Raw genomic sequence first — 26,090 nt, 5'->3', positions numbered from 1 at the left:
ATGTAGTGTAATGTAGCACTACTTATCATGAGAAATAACCAATTCCTTCATGGATTTTCAACGCATTGAATTATAACTAAGTACGTGCTTTTAGCAATTGATGCTTACTTTTTAATAAACAAGGAACAAAAAAGTTTTGATGCTATTTTGTTATATGAGGCTTCAATCTCGAGTTATTTATAGAATTATGTCGAAAAAAAGGCATTTTTCGGTAATTGCAGTTATTGATCTTTCACACAAATTTTAACCAAAAGAATCACTACGAACACCCAATTGTTGTTTAGAATATTGTTCCGGATCACATGCTACCAAACATGTAATTATACATACCATAATTAAAAGGATTTGACCTTCCATCAACTGCGTCGCCATGCACATATCTTCATACGTGGAGTAATTTCGAATAGCTGTGCTGAAGCTGTAGAAAACCTTAATTGGTCCTACAACGGCCTGAGGTAGAGGGGTTGTAGTCGGTAGGTCCGAGAACACCTTCCTTGGGAATCCGACACTATCCAATCATAGGGACGGCAAAAACCGACTGCGCTATGGGTAGATCATGGCAGCCGCCGCATATAGCATGCTTTGAATACGTAATTGAAGATAGTGCAGGAAAACTCGCAATACAAATAACTTTTGACAATAAGGAAAAAAGTTCACATGATCCTCGATGTTCTCTAGATACTTCCTGGCCTTTTCCTTATGTTTCCCTGTTGTTTTAGGGAATATCGTATGCATAGAAAAGAGATGTCAGGTCGGAATTGCAGCGGACACTAATAAAGGAAAAAAAATAACATTACACCAATTTATGTGTAACAGAAAGGGATACAGATAAACAGAATTTGAGCATGTTGATAGCATTGGACTTTAAAGAAAGCTCAACTCAGGAATTTAGGAAAGAAGACACTTGTTTAAAGATATAATTCAACCAGACAGTTATAAAGCCGATTCTATTATTTGATTATCTCTTTTCACTCTATCTTTACTACTCATGAAACATTTCCTAATTCAACAAGGACATGTTCAAAACGCAACATTCCCAAGTGGAAACAAAAAAGAAGATACGTTCATTTTCACAGATAATTTATGAACTTTGTCAATTTTAATCGTCCTAACTATATCAATTTCTGGCACACCACGAATAGGACTTGAAGGACGGACAGCGTTGCTTTAAACCTTCGAGTACGGAACACTGAAACCTAGTGATAAGGAGAACCAAAGTCGGTCTTACAAACCTGATTTTGGCGTTGTGCATGCACTAACAACGTCAATACTACGAGCGTAATGTCATTCCCAATACCATGATCGTTGTGGTCTTGATCATACATTTGCTCATAACTAATAGTTATTGTGACTCAATTATTGACCAGAAAAAAGTTGTAATTGTTTCCTATTTTTTTTGTAGCAAATATCAAAACAAATACAACTATTAAAGAACAAAAACGTTGATTAAAAAATTTTTTTGTTTTAATTCCTACTACTTTTGTCACACCTGCTGCTAAAATGCAAAACAAAAAAACAAAGTAAAAATATAAAAACGTCAGATTGAATGAAATAGGAGCTACTCTAATATTTATACTAATGACAAATGCTACTGCACACCAACATAATACCCAGCTAGGCAAAACGAACACCATTGGAATCAGGGCAGTATGACACACATTAATGAACACATTTTTAATTGTTTAGCAATTGGCTATTTTGGACATTCCCTTTGGTGGTTCTTTTAGATACATTTTAATTTCAAATACATCTAACTACCTAATAGTTAATACAGTCAAAACCGTTTACTACGACATCGTTTAGAACAACATACCGGTTATATTGACCAAAATTATAGGTCTCGACTGAATTATGTTAAACCGTCTTATAATAAACATTGGTTTTTACGACATTGCTTATTACGACATATCTTTTTAAGCGTCTACATTTAACTGAAATTTTCGGAGAATTATATCTGTTAGAACGACCAACTGTATTGTAAACATTTGAATAGGTAACAGTATCCACATCTATGATAATTCTCAAAATATCTGCTACTGCTTAGGAGTTTATTGATGCAGATAACTCTATTGCAATTTGTACACCAACTACGGAAGATGATATTGTACAAGAAGTTCAAGAGGAAAATGACGAACAGGAAGAGACTGAAGAACAATTTACAGTGCCAACATTGAATGATGGTCTCAATGTTGTCAGTGTATTACGAAAAATTGTTTTTTTATTCTAATGAACAGTTTCATATGCAGGGAAGTTATGATGATACATTCATTAAAATTAAACGTGAGCTACAAAGTCTGTACGCACGTCAGAAGTGTTCCAAACAGACTAAAATTCCAGATTTTATTAATATAGAAAAATGATAATTATATGTATGTAATGTNTAAAACAATTCAATTAACAGTAACAAATAATTTTTTAATCGTTTTGCATATTGCTTGTAAGATAAAAAAAAATACTTTTTTATATTGATATTCTAAATTATTGTGAGTAGAGCATGTCTTGATTTGCACGATTTCGGAAATCAACCACATTTTTTTATGCAGCTGCAGATTTTGCTATGGTTGTATTAATAATTATAATTATCATTGGACCCGATATTATATTCCTTGCCTAGGAAATTTATACACAGAAATTATTCAGTTGGTCTTCTGCAAACCAAACGTTGTGGATAAGCTGAATAAGTATGATATTTTGAACTGTCAGATAAATGGTTTAGATTAGATTCGATCAAATGGAAGTTCAGGAGTTTCTTCTGCATACGAAAGTTTAAACGAACTAGTGGAATAGTATAAGTATTTTTGGATTTTGGTTGTTCCACGGTGCGCAGTCTGGGTGCTGTATATAAAACCTGCCATCCTATATGATATCAGTAGGCTGTCGGATAGTGGCCTCCCACGTGACGTGTCGCTTCCTCCTCTGTGCAGGAGTTGCGTGCGGCCAACGAGACGTTGCGTTCGCTGCAGAAGCAGTTGGAGCTGATGCCCTCGCCCTCCAGCAGCACAATCGACCTTCTTCTGGACACGAAAAATGCTAGAATCGCGACCCTCGAGCGCACTGTAGACTTGCTGGAGCGCGAGGTCCGGCGATTGGGCGGAGGATCGCCAATTTTGCCGTTGTTTCCGGCGTTACTACCGCCTCCAATGCCGCCGCCACAGCAGCAGCCGCAGCAGCAGCAGCGTCCCCTGTTGCCGTTACAGCCGCTGCCCCATGAGTTCTACCTCGTACCCCCCATTACTACTACCACCATCACCACCACCACTGCCATTGCCACTGCCACAACCACTGCCATTGTCGACCATGTTGTTCATCCGCGTAAGCAAGTAAGTTTCCTGTTGAACAATGTGCTCGTCGGGACGGGAAAGTACAACGCCAATACAATCTCGTCCCTTCCTCCATTCGATGACTGTTGTAACTAGATGTACAGACTCTCTTACTACTACTAAGTAACTACTACTCTACTACTACTACTACTACTTGTCCTCCGGCCCGCTTTGTTGCCTATGACCGTTTTACCACCTCGCTGTCAATTCAATGGCACAACCGGCATGTTCCCGCATGATATAGTGCATGCGTACAATGCTCTGTGTGCAGCTGGACGAGTTCCGTATGGAGATCCAACGGAGGGATCAAGAGATCCTAGCCATGAGCGCCAAAATGAAAACGCTCGAGGAACAACACCAGGACTACCAGCGACACATCGCCGTCCTCAAGGAATCCCTATGTGCTAAAGAAGAACACTATAACATGTTGCAAGGCGATGTCGAAGAGTTGCGTCAGCGACTCGAGGAGAAAAACCGACTGATCGAAAAAAAGACTCAACAGGCACAACAGGAAAGACAGAGGGCTACTGCCGAACTAGCCGAACTCAGAGAACATATGGACATCAAGGATCGTAAAATCAACGTTCTACAACGAAAGGTAATTATATTTCAGTAAATACAAATTCATCATCAACAGTTAATATTTTCCCTTCCAACAAGTGAGCAATTACCATTCATAATTTCTCTCCATTTTATGTAACGTTTTATCGTTCGCGGACTTTTTTTTCATATTTATTTTACTTTATTAACTTTATAATTTAAGCCGAAAAGGTGACATGTACCTACATAAATCGTTCAGCATAAACTGACAATGTACATGATCGGTCCTTAAGTTACCATCGACTGAATCTCAAGTTACTTTTGTGTAGTAGTCCCATCTAAAGAAATTGCTTCAAGTAGCTATACTTATCTTTCAAGATTTACTTCTGCTGATTTACTTTTTCGCTTTTGAAACTTCCTCAAACAAAAACATTAAATAAATACTAAGTTTCAGAAACGAAATAGATACTTAACCTCTGCATTTCAGTTTATTTCAAGTTTTGCGTTTATAATGACGTATACGTTCAGAAATTTTTGTTAGTTTAGTGTGCAAGTGTTTTTCCGTTTAAAATGCAAACTTGTCATAGATTGAAAACCTAGAAGACCTTCTTAAAGAGAAAGACAACCAAGTAGATATGGCACGAGCACGATTGCAAGCCATGCAAGCCCATCATTGCTCTTCTGAAGGAGCACTGTCCTCGCTCGAAGAAGCAATTGGTGATAAAGAAAAACAAATGCAACAGCTCCGCGAACAACGGGACCGTGCTGAACAGGAAAAGCAGGAAGAGAGAGAATTGCACGAACGAGAAATTGCCGAATATAAAATGAAAATACACTCCTTAGAAAGCGAAGTAGAGAAATTGACCGTCAGACTCGATCGTGCTAATGCGGACCGTGACAGGCTGGAGGCCAAGTTGGAAAGCTCTCAATCGGAGCTAGGAAAGTCAAAGGCTGAACTTGATAAAGCTACTATAGAAGTAGGACGTAGCGGCGCCGATTGGGAGCAGGCGAAGCAAAGAATAGCACGTCTGGAACTCGAAAACGAGAGACTGAAACAAGATGTAGACCGTTCCACAAGAACGTACGGTCGTAACATAGGAAGCATGCACGACTTAGACAAAATTGAATCTGATAAAACAGCTTCCGACTTGCGCCGTTGCCAAGCAGAACTTAGGGTCACCCAAGCAGATAATGAAAGAGCGCGATCGGAAGCCACTGCTCTCCAAGAGAAATTAGAGAAGTCTCAGGGTGAGGTGTATCGTTTGAAAGCACGACTGGAAAATTCGCATCAGGAACAGGACAATCTCAGGGAAGAATTAGAAAGAGCACACGCTTCAACTGCTAGATTGCACGCGGACAAGGAACGGGCTGCAGCCGAACTAGAAAAATTAAGAGAAGAATTAGAACGCGCTCAAGCAAATCTGGGAAAAACGCAACTTCAACAAGACAAATTGCAGAATGCTTTGGATAAAACTCAAACGGAAGCAGACAAATTACAAGAAAAGCTTGATAAAGCAACAGGAGAAATAAGAAGGGTAAGTTTTTAACAGCTGTTAACATCGTCTTGTTCATAAAATTTAACGTTAGCCACATCTTTACGTCGATTTAAATGTGAAACAAAAAAAAAGATGTATATAAGAATCAAGTTTTATCCAACTATTGGCTACTGCATTAACCAACAATATTCTTACTTAATTTATTAACTTTGCAGATTGTTCCAAATGAATAAGTATGAACTTTTACAAGTCGAGAAATCTTTCTGTTACTTAAAATATCACCAATTAAATATTTCTGACATTATATAATTTATTTTCTTTAATCTTTTTTCCATTCTCATTCTTCTCTTCACTTAAGTTGTCGCTGAATTGGAAATAAATTACCAATTTTATAATTAATTTTGTGTAGAAAAATACATAAATTCAATATCGTATTTATCGGTGCCAATATTTCTCTCAATAATAATTTTATTGTACTTGTAGCTTCAAATGGAAAAAGAAAAGGTCACTTATGACTATGATAACTGTCAAACGCAGCTCGATAAGGCGTTAGCACAAGTTGCACGTATTCAAAAAGAACGAGACTCTTTACAACTCGACTTCGACCGTGTAAGAGATAAATACGAAAAAACCCAGGTAGATTCGGTTCTCGTCTTCAAAACAGACCTATTTCTAATAATCCAATTTATTTTATAGATCAACGTAACTCGCTTGCAGAAAGAAAAAGATACGTTGGAAGATGAATGCAATAAACTGAAAGATCGCATAGAAATTCAAATCGGTCAAGTTGCAAAAGCACAAAGAGAAAAGACAGACTTAGAAAGGGATCTAGATGTTTTGAAAGAAAGGTGGGAGAAGGCGCATGTAATGAACCAAAAACTACAGTTAGAGAAAGAAGACGCTTTATCGGAAATTGATATGCTTAAAGACAAATTAGAAAAAACAATATACACGTCTCAAAAAGCAATAGACGAACGTGAAAACGCCAATAAAGAAATAGAAAAAATGATTGAAAAATACGACAGGTAAATCCTTATATATAGCAAGTCATAAGTACTGTTCTTATAATCTGAGTTTTGTTTTTAGGTCCCAAAGTGAAGTTTACCGAATCCAAAATAAGATGGATGTTTTACAAGCTGATAAAGATCGCTTAGAGTTAGAAGTCGAAAAACAACAGCTAGTTATTGCAAAATCTCGTGATGACCAACGCAAAATGCAAGAAGAACTTCAACATGTTAAAGAAATGTACGATCGAGCTACCATGCAATTAAGTAGAACAAAAGAAACGGAAGAAAAATACAAGGAGGAGGCTGATCGCTTGAATATAGAAATGGAAATGACGAGAGAACGTTACGAAAAAGCACAAATGGAAATAAGACGCATCCAAAACGAAAAAGATAAATTCCATTCCGATTTAGAACGCCTCCAATATGAGCTTGAAAGAGCTCACAGCCAGGCAGCTAAAGCTCAAACAGCTCACGAGAAAGACCAAGAAGAAATCGCTCGCTTACAAGTAGAAGTTGAAAAATCGCATGAAAAACATGATAAATTACAAGTAGAGTTCCGCAAAATTGTTGCAGAATACGATGCCTTACGTGAACCAACCCGAAATCGTTATTCTAAATACGAAAGTGAAGACAGAACCAAAGAAGAGAATGAAAGGCTGAAATTAGAAGTGGAACGATTAAGAGAGAGGCTGGATAAAACTCTTACCGAATTAGATCGCACAAGGAAAGATATGGCACTAACAGAAGCTACTAGAGGTAAATATCAATATGAACAAGAGAGAGAAAAAAGTGGCGAGATTGAACGGCTTAAAGAGGAGCTACAACGATATCTTACTACTAATCAGCATCTCGAAACGAAATTGCATGAGCTTACAATACAGCTCGATATGGCAAGAGCAGAGGTAAACAAAGTCACCGCCAATCAAGAGAAGCAAAGACTGGAAATGGAAAGGACCCTAATCGAATACGAAAAACTCAAAGATCGCTTAGAAAAACTCAAAATTCAAAACGACAAACTCGAAAAAGAAAACGATAAACTTAAAATGGATCTTGCCCAAGCCGATAGACGTCAGACCCTTGCAGCAGACAAAGTAAAGTCAGATGAACGCATCGAAATTGAAAGGCTCAAAGAAAAATATGAGAAAGCAATTCAACAAAGAGATGCCACTGAAATGGAAGCAGGAAGATTGGCAAAAGAACTCGAAAAAGCGCAAATACATTTAACGAAGGCATTAGAAACCAACGAAACCACCAAGATCGAATTCGAACGAATGGCAAACGAACTAGCAAAAATGCACGAACGAATGGAACGAGAGAAAATGGAATGGAAAACAATGGAACAGGAAAGAGATGTCCTACGGGCAGAGCTACAGCAACTACGCACTGGAATGGATAGTAGACGAACCATGGACCATAGAACCCAAGAAACTATCGTTAAACTACAACAAGAATTAGCACAAGCATCTAGAGAAAGAGAAAAAATGGCTGCACTTTTAGATAAACAAGGTCGTCAAGGAGAATCAATCGATAAGCAAATTATTAAATACGAAGCCGATATAAAGCAACTCACGATGGAGAGAGATCAGCTCGTTGCACAACTAGAAAAATCCCAAGACATGCTAATGAATTTCCAACAGGAACTAAATCAATGTGAAGAAGAACGTGAGAGATGCAAAGCAGAAGTAAATAGGCTTAAGGCTGAGCAGAAGAAAGTAACACAAGATGTCGAAAGAGGAACGAAGGAGATATTAGACAATCGGGACAAAGAGATAGCAAAACTGCAACAGCAACTTATAGCTCTTCAAAAAGAGAGGGACACGCATAGACAAAGAGCTGAAAAGGCTGAGATGAGACTGCAAGAAACGGGGGCAAGAGGTGACTCAGAATTAGAACAATGGCGAAAAGTTGTGGAACAAGAAACCGCAAGAGCCGATCAAGCTGAAAAAACTGCCCAAGATCTACAGAAACGAATACAGGCCATGGAAAAACAAATGCAACAACAATTACAACAAATGGCACAATATCAGAAAGCTGCCGGAATACGTCCTCCATCTGAAGACGAAAAGGAAATGAAAATATTAAGACGAGAACTAGAAAAATATCAAACGGATTTAAGAAATAGCGCTACCGAGAAGGAAAGACTACAGTCACAATTGGAAATGCTCGTACAAGAATTGGAACAGAAGCAGGTGAGAGTGAAAGTCTGTAAACTTGTACTCGTCGGAAATGTTATACCTCTAACCACCTTTTAGGTTCTTTCTTCCTTATATTTGATTTATTTCTATGTTTTGTTANAATGTATGTATTTCAAAAAAATCACATCTCTGGACATAATATTAGCAAAATCCTGGAAAAATTCTAGTGTAAACGAATTCCATACTTCTTAAGGATCTTTTACTTCGGTTCAATGGTTTTTCTAATATGAATTTCTGATTTCCTGCAGAGGACTTTAAAGCCAAAAAAATAAAATTTGTGTTTCGTATTGCATACTATTAAATGTTCTCTGTTAATTAATGCGGAAATTAAATAAAAAAGCAGCTTTTATTGTCTTTGAAGGTGCCCAAACACTGGGATTATATTAGGAGAACTAGCTGCTAGGAGACTTGCATATTACCGATATTGAATATAATTTCTACCTGCATAGATTGTTTGAATCCAACCATTTTATAGTATAACATTATAATTTCAATGAGTGCAATTATTCTTCTTTTTCAGGATACTTTAATATCTATAAAAATATCTGAGTATTTATCATGACTCTGTTATTTTGATTAATGAATGAAAATGCAATCCAAAATATTTTCATAGCGAAAAGTAGTAATTGATTATAAAGAATTAAATTTAAAAACAACCTATTTGGTTAAAAAAAGATGTTCATTTCTATAAGCAAGTATATGTAACTAATTATCATTTAAATTTTAATTTCTACGACAAATTAATGTAAATGAGAAGAAAGGCTTTTCTTTTGTTATTCAACAGGTTGTTCTTTCATTACAGGATGAACTGAGTGTGTCTCTTACTGAGGAAAATGATCTCGATGTTGGCTTGGAAGCCAGCGACATAGAAATCAGTTTTCCTAAAGGCGGAAATACAGCATCATCCTGACATCATATACATACGTACACGTATCCGTTGTGTCTGAGTGTTAATCCATATGATCTAAGCAATAAATATAAAATAGGTAGTTCATTGAAGAAAAGGCTGGTTTTTGGTGTTGAACCCGTTGTAAACCGCGCCCAGTTGCGAATATAAAAATAATTGTGGTATCGTTAGTTATTGTGATAGATCGTATTTTTTTAGTTGATCCAAGCGACAATAAGACAAAAAAAAACAATTATTGTATCCTTAAAGAAAGAAAACTAGAATGAGGCATTATTGTTTGTTAACTGATCGAGACCCAAAATATATTTCTTCTTTTAATGAAGAAAACGCTAACAACCTTTATTAAATACCAATTTATAGGTAACAACTAGTTCAGCTTTCAGTATAGTCGCACTGAACATGTGTACAAAGTGATTTAAAATTTACAGTGATTTTGTCGATACTAAATAGTTTGTACGTATTATAGTCGTGTGTATATAAAAATTAGACGCCCCCATTTATCATGGGCTAAATACCCGACATTATTTTAAGCGTAGACATGGGACAGTAGCAGGATAGTGCATTTCTGAAAGTATGATTTTCTGAGACGTAAAACTACTTCTGCTTTAAAAGTGTTTTTTATTTAAGTTAATGATAAATTCGGCCGTTTTGTAGTAAGGTAGACACAGGAAATTAAAAGAACATCTTAATTATTAAATGCGAATGTATGTTATAATAAAATATATTATAACAACAGTCAATGTCTTACTCTTGTGTTTATTAATCGACAGCATACATTTCTGACGCATTAGAAACTAAAATGAGCATTACAACCCCTGCGGTCTGAAATTAGTATATTAGCTAGCAAGGGAAGAAAGTACGCGTGTGAATTTCTACTTGACCCGAAGACGAAAGAAGTAAACTCTAGAGAAAAGGTGTACTTTCATTCCGATACGAGTTTTTAACATTATCTGTCATCGAAAATACTATTCTTCTTGATTTTAAGGTCGAATGCGTAACATAACCTCCCAACCTAACCTCCCAGGCAAAAAATTGTATTTGCTGATTGTTTATGGAGAAAGTATTTTAACATCCGTCGCGTGAAAATTACTACCCGAGTCGAAGGCAAAAGCGGAAATCACGGGGAGGATGGTTAAATCTTTTCCTAATAAAGAGAAAGAGATGTTATATCCGGAATAGAATAAAATTAGGGAAAATCTCGTACTTTCGGTATGAGTTTAGTGAAAAAATATTTTTTTTCCCCACAGAAATGCTCTTCTGTTCAACAAAGACACCAAACAAGGGGTAATAGGTACGGTAAATTATGGTAGGTAAAAGTTCCCCCTTCCCCAAGGGGCATTTGGTTTGTACAAAGCGACCGAATTTACATTTTCACTTAACGACCCGTCGAGTGTACCGCGGCTCATTTTGATAGATTAAAGAATTTCTTAAGTAAATAAGAAAAAACAATAATATACGTAACAAACGAATTTGGACAAAAGCGGAACTAGGACAAAAGCGATCTTACACCTTTGGAAGGTATCACATTGATTACAATTGATTTAGTATCAGCGTATTCTATAGATCACTGTATGTCAGGCAGTGTAAGTACAGAAGAAACGTGTATTTTAACCCTAACTGTTCTGTTCTTTTTACAATTCGACAACCAAAAGTAGGGACATAACCGCAATACTACTCACTTTGTTCGTGTTGTCTTTTCCTACCGTAACCTTATGATTCTTTTTTTTTTGCTGTTTTCTATAATACCATATTAAGCGACGCAATGAAAATTTGTGGTGTTAACACTTTTGCCCACTTCTATTGGAATACTTGCAGGTAAGTTCAAGGGTAGAAATTTTGTCCCAGTTTCGCTTTTGCCTGGATTCACTTGTATGTCGACCCCTAATCAATATCAACCATTTCTAATAAGTATGCTCCGACATAAAGAGAATCTATTGTCTAGAAATGCACTATTTTGCCAATATGTCACATGTCACTACTTATTGTATCATTCATATTGGTTGGAAGAATAATGACCACAAATTTTGCAATTTATAATTTAATTAAAAGGCAAAAATTTCAATGAAGATCACTACCGTATATTTAAACGTTGTAAGTGACGAAAAGTATTATTGTTATTTTTTATTACATTATTACTCATACATAAATGGCCACAGTTTGCTACTTTTTGTGGACATTGCTCTGTCAGAACCTTGTACAGAACGTTACTTCGTCATAATGTCATACGTGTACTTTCAGAAGAGAGCAGAGAATGAACAATGAGCATTATTCGCTTTCTTTTCTACACCAATCATAAGCCAACAGATAAGTAATACTACAACAATTTTTTTCACCATAAACCGTTTATTGGTAACAGGAATGCATATATTCTTGTACCTAATACTGTTTTTACAATACAAATTATCGTGGGTTATCTTATTTTTATGTACTTATACATATAAGTACGGAATTATGATTGATATGGGCCTGTTACTACTTTTCAATGTAGATTATAAATTAACGAGGTAGCACGGAACAGCGGACCAGAGGTTTTCAAATAATTTCAAAAATAATTTAATTGAAGGAAAACTAAAGTATCTACTAAATAGCGGAATGGCATCATTGCAGAACTACGAAACTGAAGGCCGATTCATGCTACAAATCAAGACGCAGTTTGATCACTAAACTTAGGATTTTTATGCACAAAAAATGCTTTAAATATACCCGTAAATATGTCACTTTCGTTTTTATAATTTATGTATTTTTATGTACTTTATTTTGATGAATTCTGCTTACTGGATAATAACAAAAATTAATTTAAATAACGTTTATGCGTAAAAAAATAATAATCATTGCACAATTATAATTACAATATGGAATGCGATTATGCCTAAATTAAACCTTGCAAAAACAAGCCATCAACAGACCAATTTTTACACTATTGGTTTTCTCAAACTCTTTCATACTGATTGAAAGTGATTTTAGCAAAATATTTTGATTAAGAACATCAACAAACAAAATTGCAGTATAGAGATCAAGAACATCTGTTGTTTCATCGACAAAAATATACATAAAAGAAATATAGAGACACTCAATACTAACTATTTCCAGGTAAATTTCACTTGTCATATTACCAGTAGGTAAAACCTCATTTAACGCTTTTAAACGCATGTATGGGTCAAATATACGTCAATTTATGTTCAAAAATTAAAAAATATTCATTTTATGCATAAAAGTTAAAAATATTCACTAAAACTTGATTTTATGTGAAATATGTAGTCTTTAAATACCGTTAAGCGTATTATTTCAGTGCAAAATAGATACATCCACAATACATGAAGAAAATAAAAAACGAAAATTTACCTAAATATTAAAGGGATATTTACAATTAGCTAGCCCGTTTATTCGTAAACGAAAATAATAAAAATTACAATTTGGACCCGAATTCATAAAATCCCAGCAGAAATAAAATTACTAGGTATTTTAGCTGATATTACAAATTTAAATGTAATAATTAAGAAACATGTCAAAATTGAGATTATCACAAGTTACCTAATAAATTCTACTATTTCAACAGTAAATTCAGTTATTTACAATCGCAAATTATCATTTGTGCGTTTTCTCCGTGTATTAGGGGTGATATTCCTAATAATAAAAAAGATGTTTTTTACATAAAATCCTAACTCTACTGATCACGGTTGGGTCATGGCCAGATGAAACACTCGTAAGTCAACTGGCCCATATTATACGGTACTGTCAATCAAGTGTAGTTTAAAAATTTTAAGTGCTTTTCAATAACAAATTTAGCTATAACAGCACTTAGATTAGACGCAAAAAAAAGGAAAAATACTTTTTAATGTTTTAGAAAGTATTACCATAAAAATTTATTGTTTCCATCAGTCTTTTTCAAGTGTACGTAAAAACAAGTGTACATTTTTATTGTAATACTTTCAGAAACATCAAAAAGCATTATTTTCTTCATTTGTTACCCTTGTATAAAAAGGTTGAACTATAGTTTTGATCGCAAAGGACTGAACACACTTTCGGTTTCATAACAATTGTCCAGTCACGATCACATCAAAATATCGTTGAAGAGAGAAATACCGCGATCAATTGACTCGATCATGGCTTGACCGTACCGTATAATGTGTGTAAATACTGCCTTACACAATGCATGATTCAATGTTCTACTCGATTGCAATCAGATCCTAACACAAAAAGATAAATAAAATTTCAATCGTCGATATAATTTCCACCTTTCAACATGCCATCAAACCGGGATAAATATATATATTATGTTCAACGAATATATAAAAGACTTTATATGAATCGGAAATTGTTCTTTCGGTAAAAGTCTAGATTATCCCCCCACCACTGAAGGAGTGGAGGCAGGGGGGATTGAAAGAGGAGGTCTCCCCCACCACCGTACCATAAAAACTTTGCGGCGATCTCACCCCCATGAAAAGTTATGGGGGCTCAAAGTTTATTATTTTGTTGATTTTCATATGCTTGTGGGTATGTAAATGTACGTATATTCATCGGTAATATGCCTTTATTATATCCATAATATACTTTGAAGTGCAATAGCACTGAGGATGATACGATCTTACGTACAATAGTACTGGGAATAATATAAGTTCAAGTACAATGTTACTACTACAAAGAAATTGAGAAATGTAGATATCGAGTTTATGACACAACTCTTTAAAAAAATTTTTTTAATTGGTTTTTTTGGCTCTTTACTAATTATCTATATTAAAATGTTGAATAATTAGTAATAATAAGTAATCTATTAAATTTTATGAGACTTTATAGTGTATGAAAATTGGAAAATTACAGAACTTTGCAACCTCATAACTTTTTATGGGAGTGTGATCGCCGCGAACTTTTTATGATGGTTTATTCAGGTGTTCGGGGGTGGGGGATAATTTAGACCTTTACCGTTATTTCTTATACATATATAAGTACATAAGAAATGATATTTTGGATATTCTCTGCTCATTTGTAGGCCGAGCAACACTGCCATCTCGTGCCATTACTGTGTTAGAGTTGTGCGTTGTTGTACAGATAAACGCGTCCAGCTCAATTATCGATCGATTCCAATTCAACTTACAATTAGAATCGATAATTATTGTCGATATGTCCATTACGATATTAAATCATTACATTCCTCTCAGAACGTTATAGCAGCTTATAGATAGATAGATACGTGTAACACAGCAACAGTGAAAAATATATTTATCTTCACTCTCATAGTTAACCACAAAAGAAATCCACCACTGGATGTACTTCGGTAGTAAAACAATTTTTCATTGGTTACACGTTTTAATAACAGTTACATAAATAACGACGTGACTCACTTGTTTTTCTAAAATAATACAGATAGGTAATTAGAATTTTCATATGATGAATGTGTTAAAATCGAATCCTAACTTGAAAATCTGTTTCAGTTTATAAAACAATTGCTAGCTTTGAATTTATTACTAGCTTCCGTAGATTAAGTATTAAGCGATCATTTATAAATAAACTTATTTATGCGTTTTTAATACATTTTACAAATTTTAAGTGTGAGGACACATTATTTAAAATAAATAATGAATGTTCCTTTTAAGTTGCTCTTTCCGCAAAGAAATGTATAATGAGGAAAGGTGTGTTGATTACAATGCGTTTTCAGATGGTTGCGGTAAATTCAATAACATTCTAGAAAACAATTCTGAAATTATGTGGAAAATAATAAGTAGAGGTATCGATAGTAAAAGCCTTTTTTATGTTTAAATGCACTATAGAAATTGTAATATTAATATTAATAATGACTGCTGAGTACAGTCTATTTCAATTTGTTAGAATTGTGACCTTGAAGAAATCTGCGCGAAAATAGAAAGAATATACACTAGGCGTGAGCAAGACAGAAATAGTTTGAACAAGCTTGAACGAGCAGAGCTCTCGATGGGAGATCTTAGGAGATCGGATAGAACTGTACAGTACTAGACGAAAATGTTTAGCAATTTCTTAAAACAAAAATGTATATAAATTAACAATAGAAAACAAAGCAAAAGTTTTATAGGTGTGTAGAGCGTTAAGTTCATTCGCTTGTTATTATTTTTGGTTAAATATGCTTTTAAATAAAGTATATTCTTAAATTTTAACGAGGCAGTTTAAATAATTTTGCAAATGGTACTGTACAGTTTTGTCTAGTTCTCGCTCGATGATCGGTGGAGAAATAAGTTCCGCGGCAAATATGATTGAATTTGGAATTATGCTACGGGGCATCCTAATAAAGGAAAGGGGCATATCTCTAGCTTTTTGAAACGAACAGTAAGAACGATGCTATTATTTCGCAGTCTTGGTATTAGTCTTGGGCTTGCTTATTCGCTCTTGGTCTTGGTATTAGTCTATTCTGTCTCAGTATTGGTCTTGCTTAAATATTCTTTATTTTGGTCTTGCTGATATAGTCTCGGCCTTGATTTAGGTCTTACGTGTTAAGTTAGGAACAAAGAACACTTCTAGGGCATTCTTGTAGATCCCTTTTCTCAAACAGTGTAAAGTTTATTTTTTTCTATAATTAGAGTTAGAATCTAGTAGAGCAAACTGAAAATTTCAAATTGGAAGTAATAACTTTTAGTTTAATCTTCCCTATTTGGTCTTCACTAGTATTTTTCCTGGTTTTGGTCTTCCTTTCTCATAAGACCAAAACCAAGATTATTTTTTTCATCACTACTGCTAGTTAACAAAATGAATTATTCTCGAGAAAATCCTTATGGGAACCTATCAAAAGTTGTGAAACAAGTGAAGTTACGTCAATTGCATGGATATGTTTACAAAATAGTTAAATGGTGTTAGAATTTCTAATTTATGTTCATATAAATTAGAGTACCAACATTTCACGTTTCAGCTCCCGCATTAAAGTATTGATGGGCATAGAGAAATGGCAAGCGCTGGTGAGAGCTTCATTTTTGTATATTTTCTAGTTCCTACCGAACAAATGGACCAGCGCAATAAGTTAAATGCGAAAATAAAAATTAATAAATTCATTTTTTTTTTTTTTGACGTACCTTCTCCCTCANTATGTTGCAAAACCTAATTAATCACGAATTTCTAATTTTATGTACTCTTAGCCCTGATTGTATCTCCCAAACATCCTTAAATAAATAAAAGTAAATTTGAATTGTTTAATTCGACTTCTACTATTTTATTCAAAAGTGAGCATATAAGGCCCCGTTTACAGTTCGATTAATGATTAAGCGAGTTCATACATTTTCTGCGAGATTTCCAGAGGGGGGCAGCTGCCCTACCCTGCCCCCCCCCTGGGTACGCCCATGATTGATTATTACCTAATTAAAAAATGCTTAGTACAATAATGCTTTTAAATTTGTCTTTGATAAAGTTGAATAAAAGTAAAAGAAGACCGAGCAGAAACATGACAGTTTGATAAGAGAAATTCTAAAATATACCAATACAGTAAACGGTCAATAGCTTATACATAGAAACGAATGTTCATTGTTATAAAAGTCGTTATTAAGGTAAATCCCCGATTTATTTGATACTTCCCGAGTCGTATAACTATACGTAGTCGATGCTGTCATTTAGCACAAAAGTATACGCTATTTAACACATAAAATTATAAAAACTAAAATGATAGTAAAACACCGAAAACATCAGTCGTCCGCCAGACTAAAATTTTCCTTATTTTCGATTTGTAATACTTGATTTCTTTTAGATCGGTTGAAATAAAAGAATTAAGGTACTAATAAACTTCGCATTTCCCTAAAACAAGAACAGCCCACATCCTTAACGCCTCTAAGGCCGTATCCTGTCTAGTCGAAGGTGGCAACGATACCTTTAGGAGTTCCGAGGGTCGGAAGGCTCTATAACATGCGTCTTTATTAGGCGTTCGTCGTCCGCGGCGAACGTCGCACGGGCCCGGTTGCCAAAGTTTATTTATTATGTTCAGCTTTTAGATATAAGAGAATATAGGCATAATTTTTTTTTTCTAATTTGAAAACAGTTTAGCACTTTATTCATGCACCAAAACAGATTTTTCATCAAAAAATGCTTTTAAATTCATTGAAATAGATTTTACAATAGTGCGATCAGCTTTTCTCTTTAAATATTTTTAATTTATGATAGCACAATTGAACACCGTCATTTTAAAACCATTAACGCAATAACTTCTGCGTGTTATTTTTAAATTACGTTATGCATAAATAGACAAGGAAAAAATACCAAAAGATAACTGAAGCAAAAATTTGCTTAGTGCCACTTTGTCAAAGCAATAAAGAACCAAAAACAATTTACCTCAGGACACTCAGTCAGATCTATCTATATTCTGTTGATTAAGAGAAAGCTTAAAACTGCTGAGACATTTTCCGCGATACGTGGCTGGAGGTCACTGAAGTGGCTAATCCAGGGCTCTTCAGGTGGCAGTTAAACAAAAAACCCCCAATGAAATTGAATTCAGATAGCTAGCAGCACGTGCTTTAGTATCTGGGAAAGGTAAACTGCCTGAATATCACCCAATTAACGCATGGGAGTCATTTTATGGAATCGCCCAACTGACGATCGGAAAGTCTTCCAAGGTCATCACCTCGAGGACTCTGATGAGGAGTGACCGATCCTTTTCGAGCTCCTACTCTAAAGAAATACCTTAACCGGGCCAATTAAATCAATACAAAAGAATGATAAATATCAAATCAAATGTTACAAAAAATTAATTGAAAACCCTTGAACAATAAAATTAATATTACTTATGAAAAACTTGGCATTGCAATACCTTAACAATGTATGGAGAAAATATTAATACGAAAGGTGAAAAAGGGTCAAAGGAGAGTCTGTCAAGTCGCCGTTTGCTTGACTTTATATATCTACTCACAAATCTCTCAACAATTCATACTACGTTAATCAAGTACTGTAATTGTATTAAAAAATTACAGATCTTTTGAAAATCTTTTTTAGGTAAACAGTAAAAGTGCGTAGTAAATTTAATACTAAGATTGTCTCCAAAGATAAATGCTACAATAAGAAAAGAAAAGAAAATAGTTCAAACTAAAAATCTGAAAAAGATTTTACCTATGTAAACTTCGTTTACTTTCTGTAGCGATGTGACCTTCAGTTTGACCGGCGCAAAGTAGAAAAGAACAGCACTAGGCCAGAAAAGGAAGGAGACAACTCTCGGCCAAACTCTTAACCGGTGAGGAGCGTATAATCCGTACAGTACTGCACGGAAAAATTGACCATTTTATCCACTACAATTGCATTGCTCAAATGTGCTGTTATTGGTACCATTTACTACTGAAAATATCAACGAGATGTTTATTTATATTTGAAGACATATTAAAGGCTTTAACACTTGTTTTCGACTCGCACCACTATTCATGATTGAACAAAATTTTGGCAGGTACTGTATGAAAAAGTATGTTTAATGAACAAGAGTTGAGAGTGTAATGAGCTTTTTTCTCCTTACCTACGATTTTGCCAGCGCGCATCTAAGACATTGGAAAGGGCACATCGCTACAGAAAGTAAATGAAGTATAGCAATTACAAATAACATTAACCAAAACTTAAAAAACTGAACCAAAAGGCTAAAAATTATAATACTTAACTTTTCATTGTTCCAACAAAAAATAAACCACAAATGATAACAGGGCATCCTAGACAACTATTAAGCCAGAGGAAAAAGTCGGCCTTAATACACCAATATTAGGCAGGCACACGTTAGGAAGCCTGCCAACACACTAGATCAAGTCCGTCTTCTCGTCACGAAAGCTGCTCAAGTTCGTAGTGGTATCAAGACAGGGACAAGCAATCAGAAAGACCTTATTTGAAGAGCATATATCAGAAAAGTTCCACAGCTCACAATAATCTCGACCGCGAAAACAGAACTAATACCATCCGAAGGAAGAGAAAAGCTAGTCAGCTGGCATCATAACAATTGGCCAAATCTAATGAATGTACACCTCTCTGGCAAAAAAGGTGTAAAATTATAGAAAAGCGGCAAAATTAAGATGACCGGAATGACACAAAACGATCTATTTATATGTTTTAGAACTACGTTTTTATGAAAATTTCGTTCGATTTTATTTCAGTTTAAAAATTATCTATGTAAACGAAAAAAAAAAAAAGTTTTTGTGCCGCAGTCATAAAATAAACGGAAACGATATGTATAGCCGATAGTACAACATTCTGGAATTAGCTGACTATTAAAATGTTTAAACATAAAATGGAAGGGTTGCCAAAGACTACTTCCGATATCAGGATGTTTTCGCTTAATCAGAACCTTTGATAAAACAAAAAATAAATTTTGACGTTTTCGGGTATTTAACAATTGCAAAGAAGTAGGCGGTTTTAAATAGGCGCGTTCGTTTTCGTTTTCTTAGTTAATTTTGGCTCACCTCAAACTGGGACGATTTCATGTGTTATGCATCACCGGCAAAAGAACCAGTTACGGCTGGCTGGATAATAAAGAAAAGTATTTACTAGTAAAAATAACGCCGCAATTATCGAAAGATGTAAATTATTAACAGGAAGTTGTGTCAAAAGTAGTTATTTAATATCAACTAACGACACATTCCCTCTACTCCTCTTAAATCCTGTTTCTGCTTCTAATATGTCTTTGAATAGACCTTCATGCCTGAGAAGGTGTCCTACTAACCTGCCTCGCCTATTTCCTTACATACAGTCCTTTATTCTTCTATTCTTTCTAATTCTTCTTAATTTCTAACCTTCTCTATCTACGGTAACTTTATCATTTGAATGTAACACCACCATTCGAACGCTTCTATAAGCTAATACTGCTATATCGTCGCGCAAAACTAAACATACTAATTTTTTGCCCTTTCTTTGTCTGTCCCTTTTTTGTATTTATACATATTTTATCATAAATTATCATAGACATAATCTGACACTATTGGTCGAAGATTTTATAATAAGGTGACGAAAAATAAAAGTATTACCTACATATTAAACATGTCTCCGAATCATCTTAAAGATGTTAAAGACTTGAAACTATTGTTAGATGCTAAGAAACTAAGGAAAGGTACGATCATAAATGCTGTGATATATTTTGTGTTTATTTACATCTGAAAAAAGCCTAACCTTGATAAAATTTTTACATATGACAACTTAAAATGGAATCCAAAAACAAAGACGAAACTGTCATCTTAAAAACTGATCCGGTCCTGAAGAATGAGGATGTTCTATCTTAAAAAGAGGAGAAATTAACTCCAGCGACTAACCCTTTCGGACTAAATGGCATCCTTAATAGATAGGTATCACACTTTTAAGCTTTTAACGTAACCAGCATTCTTTTTGATAACCTTTAGAGTTAACTCTTTTAAATAATAATTATTAAAGATAAAAAGAAATTAAATAACGGATCCAACTCTATAATGAGTCAGATTTTTGGTAGACACTCTCGTACAGTAATAGTTTTAATTTTTAATTTTAGCAGTAGTAAGGAATAATTGCGTCCATAAGTTTTTATTATTGACTGTCTTAGTTCAACAAATGAAAATGATAAAATCACAAAATGCTATTAAAAATTTCGGGGTGTGTTCTTGAGATCCAATCGAAAAGTCCCATTCTGCAGTTTTTTTTTCTCGATAATTCAAAAGTTCATTTAATATGTCTGATACGTTTTACTTGAGATATCATAATGTGGTGGTTTCCTTCCACATCGCAGTATTGTGCATCAGAGTGCCATACCGATCGTCATGAGGCAGACGTAGGTAAGATTACTGTTCGCAAATAGTTAAGGATGTGGGCTGTTCTAGTTTTAGGGAAACGCGAACTTTAGCTCAGGATAGGAAAGAGTGGAGGTACGTGTCCAACCAGTCTTAGGACTGACGACCTTATGATGATGATGAATTCAAAAGTTATACACTTTAAGAGTTTTTTATAACAACGCTTTTTTGTAGGAAATTAAATTTCCAATCGGAAAGTCTTGTTGAAGAATTCTGCTCAAATTATTAGCATCGAAAATACTTAAAATGGAAAGATTAACGAAAATCATGCATTCTCTCTTTTTCATAACATCTTTTTAAGGAATTTTGTAGGTGCATATGAAACTCAAATAAAAACAATGTTCATGTAATAACACATATTTTACCATTCTTTTAAGCTCTGTACGATCAGCAGTTACTGAGATATTGTTTTTTAAACTTGACCCATTTTTGCTATATTTCCCTTAAATACCCATTTTGTCATTTTTCAATAAAAACAAATTATTTTCGTTCTACAATGCGTAAGTTTTCAGTAGTGAAAAACTACAAAATGGGCGTTTCCAATTGGATCTCAAGAACGCATCCACATATTTAGTAATAGCACATTGTGATTTTACCATTTTTAGTTGTTAAACCAACATATTCAACAATAAAAATTTATGAACGCAATTGTCGCTTATTGAAGACCCTATTCAATAGCCTAGTACCTCTTCAAACATATGACAGACTATTAACAAACTTTTTGTTGTCAGCAAGCGGTCGGTGACTTAGTGACATAATAAACGACAATTTTGTGACAGATTTATTTTCAAAACAAGCATATGGCAATGCGTTGTAAGAAGTTGTTTGTTTTGGATACTGTTTTTTGTCGTAACTGTGTGTGGGTAATTAGACCGAGTGGGCATTTTTTCCCTCCGGGAACTTTTTTTAAAGAGATATAAAAATAATGTTTTGTTCGACTTAAATCACGTCTCACTTCTGGAATACGTAATGTAATGGACTGGCTGTAATTTATTATATTAATAAAAAAATGATAACTGAGTTTTTGTTAATTTTATCTTATCTAATAAGAATTTGTCTACTTTTAATTTATAAATACTGATATTCTTAACAAATATATTTAAATACTTCCATTAATTGTAAGTGCACATTTAAATACAAATATTTTTAAAAAAGAATGTGTTCTTTTATTAGGAGACTCGCACTTAAGCCAAATTCTACGTACTTCCCCTGCCTGAAAATTTAAAATGCACCGATAAATACACAGTACACACTTTAACTAAAATGAAGTTAATTACCGCATCAGGTTCTTAAATGCGGGATCTAATTGACTGCAATTGGTTTAATTGACCTTAAGCCGGTCCTGTTCCAAGAACATTTGGTCATAATTCAGTATAAGTTACTTTAGTACATAAAACACCCCTATAATGAACATTTTAAAAAATATGAATTTAAACTTACTTCTTAATCTAATTTGAAAATTCAAAATTGCTTCTCTTTTTCAATGATTTTTAAGTGCACACAAATATTTAAAGGATCTCAACAGCTATTAGAAATTAATCCACATATGTACAGGGTGGGCAAAACTCGACGTTTGTATAAGACAGCTAGGTAATTATAAGAAATACAAAAAATATAACGGCGGCTTCTCGGTCTCTTTTTTGAGACAAATTTATTAGAGTATTTTCTTTAAAACTTCTAAAAGCTATCGTCTTTTGTTTTAGAGTTATAAATAGAAATTTAAAATTTCGAGTTTTGGCTACCTGTTTTTTTGTAATATTAGCTGTGCTTCAGTTAAAAAGATAAATTCTTCCTCTTTTCAAATATACATCATATGTAGGGTCACATTCGATATACATTTAATTACGAAAACAATCTTTTGGTAGTTTACCCCTTGCATTTTTTATATTGGTTGCATCTGTTATCTATGTGATAGTGATCTCCTGATCATTTTAATAATTCACTTTTCCCTACTCGTCATTCGGACATAAAAGAAGCTTAAATTAGCAGTGTTAAAATTTTATGACAACAAAGAGCATTGCTGGTACGATAGCAGCCCTCATCTTATCGTCGACGTTAGATCTCAAGGATGGTTTTATTTCTGGATAACTATTGAAATTTATCTCTGGTACCACATCAAAATTGTTATTGCTTTGAGTGATTTTGATATTATGAGGATGTGCACCATCTTACTGAAAGAACTTGCTATTTGCTTCGTTTAAAAAGTTATAATACCGTTGGCCATTAAATGCTCTTGATATAGGTGATAAGTTAGAACACTATTGCCTACTACAGTAAACCCCAAACACTAAAATCAGACCCTCCTTGAGATCTATAACGTCGACGATACGATGAGGGTTGCTATTGCACCAGTAGTACTCGTTGCCACAAAATTTCGGCACTGCTTCTTCTTCTTTTTTATATCGGGGTAGTATGACAAGGTAAGATGAACTGTCGAAATAAAACTTAGTTTCGAGTTTATTTATTAACAATTGTTTTTTAAATCTGTAAAAATATTTTTTTTTCTAAATTTAAGCCCATAAGACAAAAATCGTTTACGATAGCTTTTAGATAAAGGCATACATACAATGTCAACCAATTTTTTCTTTATCGGGAGAGTATTATGACAGAGGAAAGGTAATGGTGGTAACAATGTTTTTAATTACAAGCGACTGATCTTGATCAATTTTTTTTTTATATATTATATGGTTATATATATCTTTGATGTATATGATATCTTGGATGACAATGTAGTGTAATGTAGCACTACTTATCATGAGAAATAACCAATTCCTTCATGGATTTTCAACGCATTGAATTATAACTAAGTACGTGCTTTTAGCAATTGATGCTTACTTTTTAATAAACAAGGAACAAAAAAGTTTTGATGCTATTTTGTTATATGAGGCTTCAATCTCGAGTTATTTATAGAATTATGTCGAAAAAAAGGCATTTTTCGGTAATTGCAGTTATTGATCTTTCACACAAATTTTAACCAAAAGAATCACTACGAACACCCAATTGTTGTTTAGAATATTGTTCCGGATCACATGCTACCAAACATGTAATTATACATACCATAATTAAAAGGATTTGACCTTCCATCAACTGCGTCGCCATGCACATATCTTCATACGTGGAGTAATTTCGAATAGCTGTGCTGAAGCTGTAGAAAACCTTAATTGGTCCTACAACGGCCTGAGGTAGAGGGGTTGTAGTCGGTAGGTCCGAGAACACCTTCCTTGGGAATCCGACACTATCCAATCATAGGGACGGCAAAAACCGACTGCGCTATGGGTAGATCATGGCAGCCGCCGCATATAGCATGCTTTGAATACGTAATTGAAGATAGTGCAGGAAAACTCGCAATACAAATAACTTTTGACAATAAGGAAAAAAGTTCACATGATCCTCGATGTTCTCTAGATACTTCCTGGCCTTTTCCTTATGTTTCCCTGTTGTTTTAGGGAATATCGTATGCATAGAAAAGAGATGTCAGGTCGGAATTGCAGCGGACACTAATAAAGGAAAAAAAATAACATTACACCAATTTATGTGTAACAGAAAGGGATACAGATAAACAGAATTTGAGCATGTTGATAGCATTGGACTTTAAAGAAAGCTCAACTCAGGAATTTAGGAAAGAAGACACTTGTTTAAAGATATAATTCAACCAGACAGTTATAAAGCCGATTCTATTATTTGATTATCTCTTTTCACTCTATCTTTACTACTCATGAAACATTTCCTAATTCAACAAGGACATGTTCAAAACGCAACATTCCCAAGTGGAAACAAAAAAGAAGATACGTTCATTTTCACAGATAATTTATGAACTTTGTCAATTTTAATCGTCCTAACTATATCAATTTCTGGCACACCACGAATAGGACTTGAAGGACGGACAGCGTTGCTTTAAACCTTCGAGTACGGAACACTGAAACCTAGTGATAAGGAGAACCAAAGTCGGTCTTACAAACCTGATTTTGGCGTTGTGCATGCACTAACAACGTCAATACTACGAGCGTAATGTCATTCCCAATACCATGATCGTTGTGGTCTTGATCATACATTTGCTCATAACTAATAGTTATTGTGACTCAATTATTGACCAGAAAAAAGTTGTAATTGTTTCCTATTTTTTTTGTAGCAAATATCAAAACAAATACAACTATTAAAGAACAAAAACGTTGATTAAAAAATTTTTTTGTTTTAATTCCTACTACTTTTGTCACACCTGCTGCTAAAATGCAAAACAAAAAAACAAAGTAAAAATATAAAAACGTCAGATTGAATGAAATAGGAGCTACTCTAATATTTATACTAATGACAAATGCTACTGCACACCAACATAATACCCAGCTAGGCAAAACGAACACCATTGGAATCAGGGCAGTATGACACACATTAATGAACACATTTTTAATTGTTTAGCAATTGGCTATTTTGGACATTCCCTTTGGTGGTTCTTTTAGATACATTTTAATTTCAAATACATCTAACTACCTAATAGTTAATACAGTCAAAACCGTTTACTACGACATCGTTTAGAACAACATACCGGTTATATTGACCAAAATTATAGGTCTCGACTGAATTATGTTAAACCGTCTTATAATAAACATTGGTTTTTACGACATTGCTTATTACGACATATCTTTTTAAGCGTCTACATTTAACTGAAATTTTCGGAGAATTATATCTGTTAGAACGACCAACTGTATTGTAAACATTTGAATAGGTAACAGTATCCACATCTGGTACAGTAAATGACCATTAAGATCGCAAAAGTAAACAAAAACGTGTTGAGTTTAGGGTCTATTGTAATTCTCAGAATATCTGCTACTGAAGCTAAGGAATTTATTGATGCAGATAACTCTATTGCAATTTGTGCACCAGCTACGGAAGATGATATTGTACAAGAAGTTC

At 34.3% G+C, this 26,090-nt stretch overlaps 1 protein-coding gene across 1 annotated transcript in view; it reads left to right on the top strand.

Annotated features, from left to right (window-relative positions):
- Positions 1-8,615, top strand: part of LOC108735323 (centrosome-associated protein CEP250) — a 26,140-nt gene extending 17,525 nt beyond the window's left edge. The window contains exons 13-18 of the mRNA XM_025981851.1: positions 2,925-3,320; positions 3,592-3,918; positions 4,448-5,395; positions 5,840-5,992; positions 6,053-6,381; positions 6,443-8,615. Coding sequence (XP_025837636.1) covers positions 2,925-3,320; positions 3,592-3,918; positions 4,448-5,395; positions 5,840-5,992; positions 6,053-6,381; positions 6,443-8,615 — 4,326 coding nt within the window. The remainder of the gene's footprint in view (positions 1-2,924; positions 3,321-3,591; positions 3,919-4,447; positions 5,396-5,839; positions 5,993-6,052; positions 6,382-6,442) is intronic.
- The last annotated feature ends 17,475 nt before the right edge of the window (positions 8,616-26,090 follow it).

This window comes from Agrilus planipennis, unplaced genomic scaffold, assembly GCF_000699045.2.
Source record: "Agrilus planipennis isolate EAB-ADULT unplaced genomic scaffold, Apla_2.0 scaffold45, whole genome shotgun sequence".
In the NCBI taxonomy this organism is placed as follows: domain Eukaryota; kingdom Metazoa; phylum Arthropoda; class Insecta; order Coleoptera; family Buprestidae; genus Agrilus; species Agrilus planipennis.
Note: the sequence above shows the minus strand (reverse complement) of the source record. Positions and strands in the feature narration are given on the sequence as shown.